We start from the raw sequence: 12692 nt of genomic DNA on the forward strand, positions 1-12692 counted from the left end.
GAAGCAGGCAGGACAGGCACAGAAGCCAAGCAATGTGCTGCTGTGGACGGGGGCAGCAGCTAAAACGTTTTTTAGCCACGTAAAAAAAATTTAAGTTAAAGTGTACCCTATATTTAGAATATTTTCACAGCTGTACCCTACTGTCAGACAGTCATTTCCAACAAGGAATTGAAGCTGTTGTATTTGCACATTTTTTATTGTGTGACTTTGGTGTTTTAAGGGTTTGTTCAGATTCACCAAAGTCATAAAATAACACAAATGACTGTTTCTGTCAATGGAGTTTGAAAGCTTTGAAGAGAGAAATCAACCTCAGTTACCTGATGGAAAGGACAGAATTCCTTAGGGAAGTTTTTTCAGGTGGCTTAAATGCATTTAGCTGCTGCCCCCGTCAAAAGCAGTGCATTGCTTAGCTTCGGTTTTGCCCCTCCTACCTGCTTCTCCAAATTAGGAGCCACCATAACACATTGACGATAAATACTTCATACTTTCCACATCAAGAGATCCAAACTCTCCTTTTAACAATCAAAGTGAAGGTAATGTTTTTTTTTAATTCAGTTTAAGGAACACTGAGGAAAAATGTGAAATCTGTCTTTTAACGCAGGAGGACAGCTGGAACTAATGTGTCAGGGGAAGAAGCTTTGTTCTCTAATTCATTTACATCATTGTGGAAGTCTCCGCTCACACACACACACACACCTGTCATGCCATGGCTCTTCATGCGACCCATTTTGTACTCCGCTTTTAGTGAGGGCAGCAGGGCAGCCCCGATGGTGATGCCATCGATCATGGCGCTGAACTTAAGGACGATGGGCTTCTTCTCCAGGCCTTCGGGCAGCTGAGGGAACTCATTGGCTTCGACGGGGGTCTGATTGATGCTGGAGGCTTTGTCAGAGGGCTGCGGAGTCGGGGTGTCCTCCCTATTAGGAGGTTGACTGTAAAGTGAGAAAAAAAAAACATTCACCCACTCAGTCAGCATTCACTCATTATCTCCAAAGGTGTTGACTTTGAATATATGGAGATTCATATGCAGTGCTTCAGATTTGCCATTGCATCAGTCAAAAAACAGAGGGGAAAACTATTGTTGTTGGAAATTAAGTAGACACTTAAAAAAATGACACTATTGCTTTGATTTATGTGTGTGTGTGTGTGTGTGTGTGTGTGTGTGTGATTATGGAGATACTGGCTCATATCCCTGTGAACATCAAATTATAGAAAGGTTGTTTAATAACCAAAGCACACCTACAACTCTATAAATATATTAACATAATTCAGAATATTACCATGGAAACAGACCACACAAGGTCTTTGAAAGCCGTTAACTAGCTATATACTGGATATACTGCCTGTCACTTATGGAGCTGAAAGACTTCTTTCATTAAGTGTAGACAACAATGTAATGACATTAGTGAGTTGCATGCTTCATAAATCAAAAAAATACACGGAAATCTCACTTTTTACAATATGGGACATTTAAAAGATGGATAAATAAAGAGGACATACGTGTTTGAGGGCTGGCGAATGAGGTCAGAGATTTGTTTGGAGAGCTGGTGGGAGCTGCGGACCATCATGCTGTGCAGAGTGGCCGGGTGCTGGGGGATGTTGATCAAGATGGCCCCCACTTTGAAGACAGCTGCATTGTTGGTCTTCAGTCCTCGCTGGGCGCTGTACAGGGCCTGGGACTTGGCGATGTTGCATTTGACCACCGTTCTTAAAACACAGAGTAAACGTAAATGAACAAAAGGGCTGACGTTTCATTATTGTTTTTTGTATTCGGCTAATGTGGACATATGAATGAATGTGTACTGAGAGGACATCAAAATGTGAAACACCATGCAGATTCAGGACAGCATTCAGTTTTCTAGGCACAGATAGAATGAGCATTGACACATGTTCTACTATCAATAAAGAAGGTAAAGAATTATACACTATGGCGGCTAAATGCAAGGTCTTGTGCAGATTTTTTTTATCCTGCCTCTTGTAACAAAAACAACGTTGTGTACATTCTTAAATGGCTTATTATTGTGTTATTGTACTTAATCTGGAATCAAATGAAATATCAGACTGATTGGTATATAATTCAGTATTTTGGCAGACTGTAAGGGAAGAGTCAAGAATGAAAAGACACACAAATAACTAAAAATACAAAAAGTGACAACTTGCACAAATGCAAGTGGCTTGATACACACACATCTGAACAAGGAGAGCCGTGAGAAACCGTTCACTGACAGTACACATGGATGACAGGAGACTCAGCCAAATGAAGGACGTGCAATCAGGGCAACTGTGATTTACGAATGAATGTGAGCCCTAAATGGTAGCAATAACATACAGGAACTCTTGTTTAGCTGTGCTGGTGGGAGATGTTGGGAAATCCTCCAGTCTATGCAAGTAGTCGGAAGAGAAAGGAATGTAAAAAAAGAAAAGAAAGAAGAACAGAAGAAAGTGTGAAACAGTTCTGAGACACCATAAGGTTATGGTCAAGGTTAACCAGAGTTAAATGTAATGTTATGACCCACAATAAAAACTATAGCATGCTAGTGAATCACATTAGAATTTAGCAATCAAGTCGATCGAATTTAATTAATTTAATTAATTAGTTGAATGAATTTCCAAACTATTCTGATAATCAGTTAAAGTGTAATTTCGTCGCAAAATCATCCCATGGTCTTTTTCGCCACTTAAATATATCAAATAAGACATTGAGATAGTTTTTTCGTGTAACAACTATTGATGGAGAAATCCGGGAGAGTCGCTAACAGCCGGACGTGACTAACACTGATTAGCACAGCTTTTTTAACCACTAATACTGCTCAAAAAAACAGCAAACCTCTGCAGCAGCATGAGAAGAGTCCTTATACAGAAAACAAAGCCCAAATGGGCTCCTTCCTTTTGGATTGACTTTGGTAATCGACTTGAATGGACTTTACTACGAGAGGAGCTGGTACAGGGGCCAGTAGGTAAGTCTTGAAAACATTCTTAATAAAAACTGGGTTCACTAACTACGTTGTTGGTGCTTCGGTTAATGTGTAAGGACTCTTATCATGCTACTGCAGAGGTTTGGTGTTATTTGGGGCAGTATTAGTGGTTAAAAAGCCATTTTATTGCCTTCACCCTATTAGCCACGTTCAGCTGTTAGCGACTCTTTCAGATTTCTCCCTTAATAGTTGTTACACGAAAAGACCATAGGAGGATTTTGCGCTGGAGTAACACTTGAATCGTGATTTTAAGAAAAAAAGTCTAAATTCTGTGATTTCAGCTATACATCAGTTAACATTGATCAACTAATCAGACTAAACCACTCATCAACCAGAATCGAGAAGATGGTAGATTAATCGATGATCAAAATAATCGTTAGTTGCAGCCCAATATTGATTATGGCTTAATTCATGTATTTGTCGGCAGACTGCGTTCACTTCAATCTAACAGGCGAGAAGAAAAATACGCCAGTGGCACTAGATTCCTTCTTACTTAATTAATATGTGAATGTGTGGCAGTCTTATCCATCAGTAACAATTAAAATGTGCCGCGGTGTGTAGCATATACGAATCCAAGCACATGAGTGCGGTTCAGAGCAAACAGTATGAAAACAGGATTAAGTCTCAGTTGTATTTTCACAGTGGGAGCATCTGTTTAATCAAATGAGATGAAAAAAAAGCGTCTCGCTGAAGAAGCCGCAGAAGTTCTAAACTGAATCAGAGCAGCACAGAGATGCATGAGCCTGTCTCAAAACTTGACTACAAGGCTTGTAACCTGATTAGGGTGGTTGTGTTTTGAGGAAATTGCTTGCAGTAAAAACAAAAAGACTGCTGTAAAAATTTCCCAGCTAGAGAGGAGTTGGTAATTGGCTCCCGCTGAGCGACAATGCTTGTGGGAAACACTGCTTCCACTTTTTTGTTTAAACTCAGGGGTTCTACAAAAGGTCCTTGACATTAAAGCGTTGATGTGCAACATCTGCTGCTGTGTTATTGTGTAACTACAAGATATTCTGCTTTGACTTCATTCACTATCTTGATATCACTGAGCATCTTAAAACAGCCAATAACCATGTCGACCAGGTTGCAATATTAGTAATAATAGTTTTTCGAGACCACGGTTCAAATCAAATGGCAGTTCCCTTTGATATCACACATAAATAAAATACTACTGAAACAAAACACCAATAATCATTATTAGTTAAAAGCAAAACATTTTTTGTAAAGGTCCCATATAATGCTCTTTTTCAAGTTCATCCTGAAAAATCAGGGATTCAGGGCACGGCGCTCTCTGCGTCTCTGCCCCGTCACTGCAGCCAGGGAATGACTGTAACGGCACTGCAGCAGCACCGTCTACCTATAATATAGTATAGTTTTGACATCACAACCATACAGAAGTCCTGACGGCTTGTTTAAAGGCACAGTTTCTGAAAATAGGCTGTGTGCATTTCTCATTTTTATACTTACACAGCATTTATATAGCATATATATATATATATAAAATACATATGGGAGCTTTAAAGTAATTAATTACAGATTTTAAACTTTTCAATCAACAAGCCATCATCCAGAGAGGATCGATACACTGTTAAAAGTATTTGGTAGAGTTGTTATTCAAAGAATTTACTGCAAGATAAGACATTATATTCTAAAAAAAACAGTAAGACACTTCCCGAGTAAGCAAAAGTTATTGTTATTTGTACGTACTGGATGTCAGGAGTTATACCCTCCAGTAGAACAATGTTAACACCTCCTATGTGAGCCGACGCGCACGTCTCAGTCATCTTTTGGTGGAGGATATCTGCAGGCACATGAACATAAAAATATTACATCAGACAGAACATACTTTTACTCAGCAACAATTGCCGTCTACCTGCTGTCTTCATACCTTTTAGTAGAGATGAAATAAATGATTTAATCAAGACACAAGGGCTTCATTTTCATCATTTTATGCACCAAAAACTGTCTTTGATGCTTGGGTGATGTCAGATTGATGGATTATTTATTTAATACATCAGAGAAATTAAGATCAGTGCATAGGTAACTAGTTTTTCTGAAGTTAACAGAACACACTGATTAAAACTCCTGTGCCTGTTCAGCCCCACACAGATCTCCACCTCACCTTTCATCTTCTCCTTCAGGGTGAAACTTCCATGGATCTTCTTCAGCTCCGCCTCCATGGTCAGCCCGCCGATGTCGGCCTCCAGGTGGGTGCGGTTTACCATGCCGATGCCGAACACTATGAGTGTGACGTGTTGAGGCTCAGCGCTCACCAGGCTACGCCGCCTCCCGCCGGCGCCGGGGGGCTTGTTAGGTGTGGTGGGGTCCTGCTGCTCGTTCTCAAAGATCACTTTGCAGAACGGCTCTGAGGGCCGACGCCCAGTTTCTGCAGAGAGAAAGAGACAAAGTGCAGGTTTAGCAGGATGACGAAGAAGTACATTTGGCTTGTGATGATTAGAGCTTTAATGAATTGGGATGAGTTCCCATAAAATTTGTGTTGTTTAACTATGTCAGATGAGCAGGAATGCTTTATGTTTAAAACTGGGCAATTTTGCCACAATCTTTGATCCCATCATTTCATATCTCAATAATGTTATATATCACGATAGAGCATGTTTTCCAGTAATTCAATAAATAACTAGCCTGTATGAAATAACCACATGGTAAAGCTTATTTCTGTACTGTATATTCCTGTGTGAATTAAATACTTGACAGATGAAAAGTACTGATTATTTTCTCATTTGATTAAGAACTTAAAGTTGAACGTAAAGCGTGTGTAGTTCAGCTGCTAGTTTGTTTCTCACATTGTGATAGACACTATATCCAAAAATATATATGCTAGAAATTTTTTGTATCATTCTCATAATACAGTATATATCTGGGTGCCCTACTGGGCGATATGTCGATTTTGATTATGAAACCAAAACTGCAACTCTCAAATGACATTCAATCAGGTATTTTAGAAGACATTTTCTGAGCAGTTTGAGTTACTGTGCTTGTTATCGTTAATTCAGACGACGTTATTGTGTTTCATGATATCAGTATGATTTAATCACATTACAATTCCATTGAAAGACGATAAATTATCGTATGGACTTCGCCCGCTCATAATTTGGATATCAACATTTGACTATTGTCTGACTCTTCTGTTGGAAAATCACGTCACTGACATCAGTTCCCTAAAACAGTCTCAAGACTTCTGTCTGATTAATGTGGAGAAATTCCCAATCTCTAATTAACAGACAGTTTTTGAACTGTGCTGAACATTAGAGAAGGCGCATGTAGGAAATTGTGCATCAAATGTCTTGTTACCCTACTGAAAAGACTGTAGTTGACTTCAGCTTGTAATAAATTTGCTAATATTCTTTTTCTTCCTTTACAGTGAAAATCCTGTTTCTGTAATCGGCCTCAGTCCCAAAACTCCTGCTGTGGTTTGGGCTTGGGTTGCGCTGGGTTTGGACCGAAACTATGCTGGTTCATGTGGGGTCAGGCCTGATATATTGGGCCCTAACATAGCTCTAGCGATGACCACTGCACAATAATTGTTAGTTAGCAAAGTTTAAGTCCCAAAGGAACTCATTCTGTTGTTGCAACAAGGTGGGTTCTATTGAAACACTTTCCCATGACTACAAGCTACTCTCACACTTAATGAACTCCTCAGGGAAATGGTGGGTCAACAGCAGCATGGCTCAAAATCCATAAATAACAGAGTAAATAGGAAGTACACAACATGACACTGCAGAGAAGTACAGCATTGTGATACATTAACTAGGAGTACATTATTAGTGATAATGAATTACATCAAGTATTTACAAAATAATAATAATTAATTAATCAGTTAATAATAAAGGACTTTTGTATTGGTAGGCCACAACAATAAAACAAGAAAATGTAATGTGTGCGATATTAATATGAATGAAAATCGCACATCAATAAAAGCAATGCATAATAAGTAATTAGGGAGTTTGATCAAAAAAAGCGGTCATGAAAGGGTAAAGACTAAAAGACCTGTACATCAGGTCAGGAGGGGGAAAAAGGAAGAAGTGTCAGGAGAGAAATGAGGTGTTGTTTGTGAGGCAGAGGGTGCAGGTGGAGGTGAAGAAAGGGAAGAAGGGAAATCCAAAAGCACAGCAATTATCTTTAAAAAATAATATGTGGAACGAAGGTTTGAAAGGTAAAAGTGCAAAGTAAAGCAGAATGGAAATGCGTGGGTGGGATTACGGATGGAAATCCGTAAGTGAATGACTGCTGGAAGCCGATTCCCACCTGAAAGGCAGTTCTCTGGGGAGCTTTTCTCCAGGATGCCAGTGGGGTCGGAGATGAGGGAGTAGAAGTTGAGCAGCTTGTACATGTTCTGCCAACATTCCGCTGATGGCTCGCTCTGCTCGGACACCGTGATGGAGTCTGAGTCGTCCATCTGGATGGCCATGTGGTCTGCCACGTCACGGGACCCCTTCCTCGATACCTGGAGATGTTGCACAATATTCCACGTTATGAAAAGAATAGAAATGTCAAGATATGCATCGCTCTGGGGCTGCAGGTAAATATGCCAGCTGACTTATTTCTTCTTTTATTGCCCTACTGTAGGCCGTCAGGAAAGAGACAGGTAATTATAACATCTACTCATAAAATGAACTTCAGCAAACCAGAAAGTGACTCAGTTATTTATGAAGAGAGAAAGAGAGGGAGGGAGAGAGAGAGAGAGAGACAGAGAGAGAGAGAGAGATTTCGAAGAGATTATATCTGTGGACGGTACTCTGGAAATCTGTCACGAGTCCCTAAAAAAAAAACTCTTCACTCACAAATATTTAATATCTCAAAGTTTGATGCACAAAAACATGTCCTTGTGAGAAGTATCAACCAGACCGGATTGCAGAAAGCTTAATAAAATAGTTCAAGTGAGTGGTACCCATTCAGAGAAATTCTTATTATCTACTGGCTCCCTCTAGGGTTTGTGTGTAGAAAATGACAATGGTGTTTCAAAATGAATTCGGGGATTTTGACTGATCATATTAAAAGGCCTGGACAGGTGTGTATGTGAATTTCTGAAACCATTCAACACTGTCTGAGAAAGATATTAACTAAAGTCCTCAGGCAGGTACTGGCTATTCCCAGTTCTTGATTAAAATGGCACTGAAATGCTGCTTAGGTTGTCCAAACTCTATGGGACATTTTCAAATATGAAAACAAACAATCTGAAAGGGTACCAAGTTTATTTCCTGTTGCAGCATTTGTCAATATCAATATCGGACAAAAGATTTAAATTGCTTATGCTGTCGAGATTGAAATATTCAGGTATACACATTCAGTATGAATGCCAAGCAATGCAATATTACTGAGAAGTTTTCCATAATCATTGAAATCACTTCTTTAAATATATGATTCTGACCTTTACTTTTTTTTAAATGATTAATCTTCAAACATGATGCAAATTGTGGTTACCTTAGAGGTGCGTCGCTCTGAACGTCCGAGGGAGCTGCGCCCTCGGGGCTCCCTTCTCCCCAGCGTGTCCATGCCTGATGGAGGCCCGTTAGGTGGTAAACCCCCACCAACACCCGCTCCTCCTCCGCCTGCTCCCCCTCCCCCCACTCCTCTCTTGCTCTTGAGGGTCTGGGTTCCGCTGCGTCCCGCCCCGTTAATGCTGCCGCGGGAGCTGCGGCTGAAGTCAGAGGACCTGAAGTGGCGGTACGGCCGGGCCTTGAAGGTGGGTGTCGGGGAGGCCGAGCCTGCGGTGTAACGGCTCAGCTTGATATCGGTCTGCGTGGCCTTGATGTCGTCGATCATGGTGCTGAACTGGTGGATGAGGCGCACTAGGGCCATGTCCACGCGCTGGCTGATGGACTGGCAGGCTGTGGTGAAATCACAATGGAATGTGTTGTAGTGGCGGCGGTTGAGGTCGTGGAAGGACAGTGGGGCAGCGGTGGGGCCCTGCGGAGCACTGGTCGACTTTTCCATCACCACTGCATTCAGGCTAAACGTCTCAATCAGCAGTGCTGGCTTGAACTCAAGCGGTGGGAGGTTCACCATGCCTTGTCTAAGGATGGAGGGAGGGACAGACGGAGGGTTATGTGTGTATTAAACAGACATTCTATTCTTACGAACACAGCTATAAAACACATTAACTAAGGAAGGAGAAACATGATTAAGAGGAATTTTACCTCCTGGATCTTTTGTTTTTCCGCTCTTTGGAGGTGTCAGAGTCCACGATGTCTGCTCGGAGACACTCTAGGTTGCCAGAGAAAGATAGGTGCTCTCCAAAATACATCTTGTAACTAAGAGGAGTGGCGTCTTGGGCCTGGATGCCTGTGTAGCTCAGCAAAGGCTTGAAAACAACCTGAGGGCAGCAAACAGATATCAAGGCACAAAATGAAGACAGGCGTTTGTAGAGGCGATGCATTCAGCAAACTATGTGGTGTTGCAAACTATCTGCATGGCTCAAAGATAAATATGAATCAAGGCAAGAGTGTGGATACACTCAACCAGGCTAACGCTAATTTACAGTTTAATCTGCCACACAGATATGAACTCCTTTGTTTTTACACCTGACATTGGATGTTGTTAACCTGACATTATTGCATGTTACTACATATACGTAAGTGACATTACATCTTTTGCAAATTGATAAATCCCAAATATACTGCATGCTTTCTTCAACACAAAGAAAAACTAATAATATGTTGTGTTAATTTCCTGCCTGGTGAAAGTCTCAGACAGCAAGCACAACAACTGAAGACAAAGAAATTAACACATGTGTAGTGACAGCACCTGAGCATCGGCCAGCTGAACAGCAGCTGGGCACTGGTTTCCCTCCTCAATGTCAGCCATTTCATCCTGGCTGGTGCTATGCTGAGAGTGCTGGGAGTGGGTCCCATCCAGAGTGTTCTGGTCGCTGGACAGCACTGTGTTGAAGTCTGATGCCGAGGGGATTGTGGGCAGGTTACACGTCCCACCTAGGAGTGTGAAAGAGAACTTTGAGGGATCAGGCAGGTCCAGGGAGCGACTGTTGCAGCTTCGGGGCAGTAGTTTACTTAACATGTAAGTATAAGCAGCAGTGAGGAGTGCTGTAGGGTGAAACACTTTACCACTCCACCGCATCATGACAAAGATGTTTGAGTGGATTAAATGGAAGGCAGCCATCACCTTAGAGGGAGTGTTGAGAGAAACTTTATGGCCATTTTATGCACAATTTGGAACTCTAAGCAGCCACATCTCATTCACTTAAAGCGTTTGTGCTCATTTGTTTTGCTGTCACTGACTGACACATGGCTGAGCAGATAATGACAAAGCTTATCGTCTTCGGCGCAAATCCAGCCTTCACATGCATAATTATTCCCACACAATCAGAAGTGCTCTGCTAAACTGTGAAGGTTAGATGAATCTTTCCAGTGATCCAAGTAGGTGATTCCACATAATAAACTGCTATTGAGGGAGGATGAAACAAGTGCAGTGGGTGGCTCTTTGCATATCAGAATATGAGTGGGAGTACAGAGGAACAGAGCAGCGCTGTGAAGGATTTCAGGATCCTAAACTCCACTAAAATGCTCTTTTTTTCTCACATGATGTTTGGCAGGAACAAAGAGGAAACAACACAACTGTATCTATCCATCACAGTAGCACTGGTGGGGGACTGTAACACACTTACAAGGGATTCATGTAAGCTACCACTTCACTCTTTTGATATCGAACACTTTTTATAAAATTTTTAATGATAGCCGTACAAGATGACAATTACTAACATACGAGACAAAAAACTGATAAAAAAAGAAAAAAACACTGAACCCTGGTGTTGGATTCGTACTCAATGCTGGTCGATAGCCCAACCCAAACTACTTTGACCTCTTGTCTAAATTATGATGATAAAACTCGTCCATATGGCACTCAATGAAGACAAGTTCTTGCAAATAAAAGGTATTGTTTAAAGGGCAGTGTGTGTAGGATTTAAATATTCCTGACTTTGGGGCCTCCAGTGGTAGTGACAAAAAAAGACACAGGGACAGACAGCGATGCACAGGGACAGACAGCGATGCACACTGACACGTTTGTCTCATTTTTCAACAAAAAAAACCGATGCCATCACAATACTTTGATATACAGTAACCAGTAAAAAGTTTGGACACGCTTTCCCATTCAAGTGAAAGCGTGTCCAAACTTTTTACTGGTTTTGCAATGGTTACTTAATAATCACAAGTAATGTGATTGGACAAGAGGAATTCCATGGGTGCTGATAACATTATTGTGTGAGCAAGGTAGGTCTGACATGTAGACCTAGCTTACATAAGGTAGCGAGCTAGCTAGTGTGCATGGAACTGTTTATATGTTTTGCTTGGCATTAAATAAAGACATGCCAATCTGTTGTTGCTTTCTGGTAACTATCAAATGGCACTAGTACACCTGTTGTACAAAGAAAATATCACACTTGAGGCTGTGATGTTGTACTGAATATCATCATGGCTGTGATTCAGCATGAGGCTGCAGGCATTCCCCTCTCGTGTGATATTGCTTAAATAAGGGAAATAATAATTTACCCACAATATGCATTATATATACACCTGTTCACAGGGTTTTTCTGCAGGATAGATGGACACAGAGTTCTAAGTGACTATTAAACTACCAAAGGGGGACAAACTGAGTGCTAGCTAGATACCTAGTTCACCAACACCATCAGCACAACACCAAGCAACAATCCCTGACCTCCTTCTGGACTGTTAACTGTTGGCAGTGGCTGGTACTGGTAGTGGTTGACAGGAGAATCAGGTGGGTCTAGTAGAACTGAAACGTTATATGAATTCTGATGTGTTAAAGCTGCTCTATTAAGTGAAGCATTAAGTGATAACGATTAGCATAAATTCAAACAGCATTATAACAAAACATTTAATAACACAGATATGAGTTTTTCTTAACTGGAATCCTCATCTACGTATGAGGGGTTTTCTGCATGAGAATACGATTTTTAATAAATGTACAATATGGATTTGACAAATGCCTCCAAGGCAAACAATGTCTGACCTGTCTGCAGGCTGTTGTGCTGGGAGCGGTTAACTGGGGAGTCCTGGGTCACAGCCCCCGTCCTGTTGCCCACAGCATTAGACATCCAGTTGTAAAAGCTGACGGAGGAGGGCTCCGACAGCAGTGGGTGCTCGGTCATCATGTCTGTCCCTAAACTGTTCCCTGAGCCCCAGGAGAAAGAGATTGAGAGCACATTACATCATGACTACAAAACTACCTTGATATCACACAGATACTGACTGCCGTCACGGATCATTTTTATCTTGCAATTTCCCAGCTTGGGATCAATAAAGTACTTCCCATCTATCTATCTAATCTTGCATCATTGAGCCACATGGGGTTTATGTAAATTTAAACATGCGGATTATAAAAGTAATGATGAAGACAGGGTTTGTACGGTTTACAAGCTCTTAAGCCAAACGCACATTCTCATAAACAGTCATGATCTTATTTACAATGAGGGACATTAAAATGGTGGGCTTTTCTTTCCTAGATAAGCTTTTGCTTCTCCCGCTTTCCCTTTCGGTCATGTGAATTGTAAACCAAGATAATGTGTGATGATGATTTATCTAACTGACATGCCAGAAGTAAACAAACAAATAAATAAATAAATGTTCTTATGCAGTTCCCAGTGTTGCAAAAGCTGTATTTCTGCTTTCGTGAAGCAGGGTGATATCAGCAGGGGTTGCTGAATGTTGACAGCGGGAATCGGAG

At 41.2% G+C, this 12692-nt stretch overlaps 1 protein-coding gene across 5 annotated transcripts in view; it reads right to left on the reverse strand.

The window, feature by feature from the left end:
* Positions 1 to 12692, reverse strand: part of kiaa1109 (KIAA1109) — an 84816-nt gene that overhangs the window by 34680 nt on the left and 37444 nt on the right. For 4 of the 5 annotated variants that reach the window (XM_083924405.1, XM_083924406.1, XM_083924407.1 and 1 more), the window contains exons 45-53: positions 11979 to 12140; positions 9738 to 9922; positions 9131 to 9306; positions 8415 to 9006; positions 7239 to 7437; positions 5095 to 5358; positions 4680 to 4773; positions 1501 to 1707; positions 697 to 932 (exon numbers count right to left, since the gene is read on the reverse strand). In XM_083924405.1, the coding sequence (XP_083780531.1) occupies positions 697 to 932; positions 1501 to 1707; positions 4680 to 4773; positions 5095 to 5358; positions 7239 to 7437; positions 8415 to 9006; positions 9131 to 9306; positions 9738 to 9922; positions 11979 to 12140 (2115 nt within the window). Of the gene's footprint in view, positions 1 to 696; positions 933 to 1500; positions 1708 to 2329; positions 2381 to 4679; positions 4774 to 5094; positions 5359 to 7238; positions 7438 to 8414; positions 9007 to 9130; positions 9307 to 9737; positions 9923 to 11978; positions 12141 to 12692 lie in introns of all 5 variants that reach the window. The other variant, XM_083924408.1, reaches the window with a different exon arrangement.

This window comes from Echiichthys vipera, assembly GCF_963691815.1.
Source record: "Echiichthys vipera genome assembly, chromosome: 12".
In the NCBI taxonomy this organism is placed as follows: domain Eukaryota; kingdom Metazoa; phylum Chordata; class Actinopteri; order Perciformes; family Trachinidae; genus Echiichthys; species Echiichthys vipera.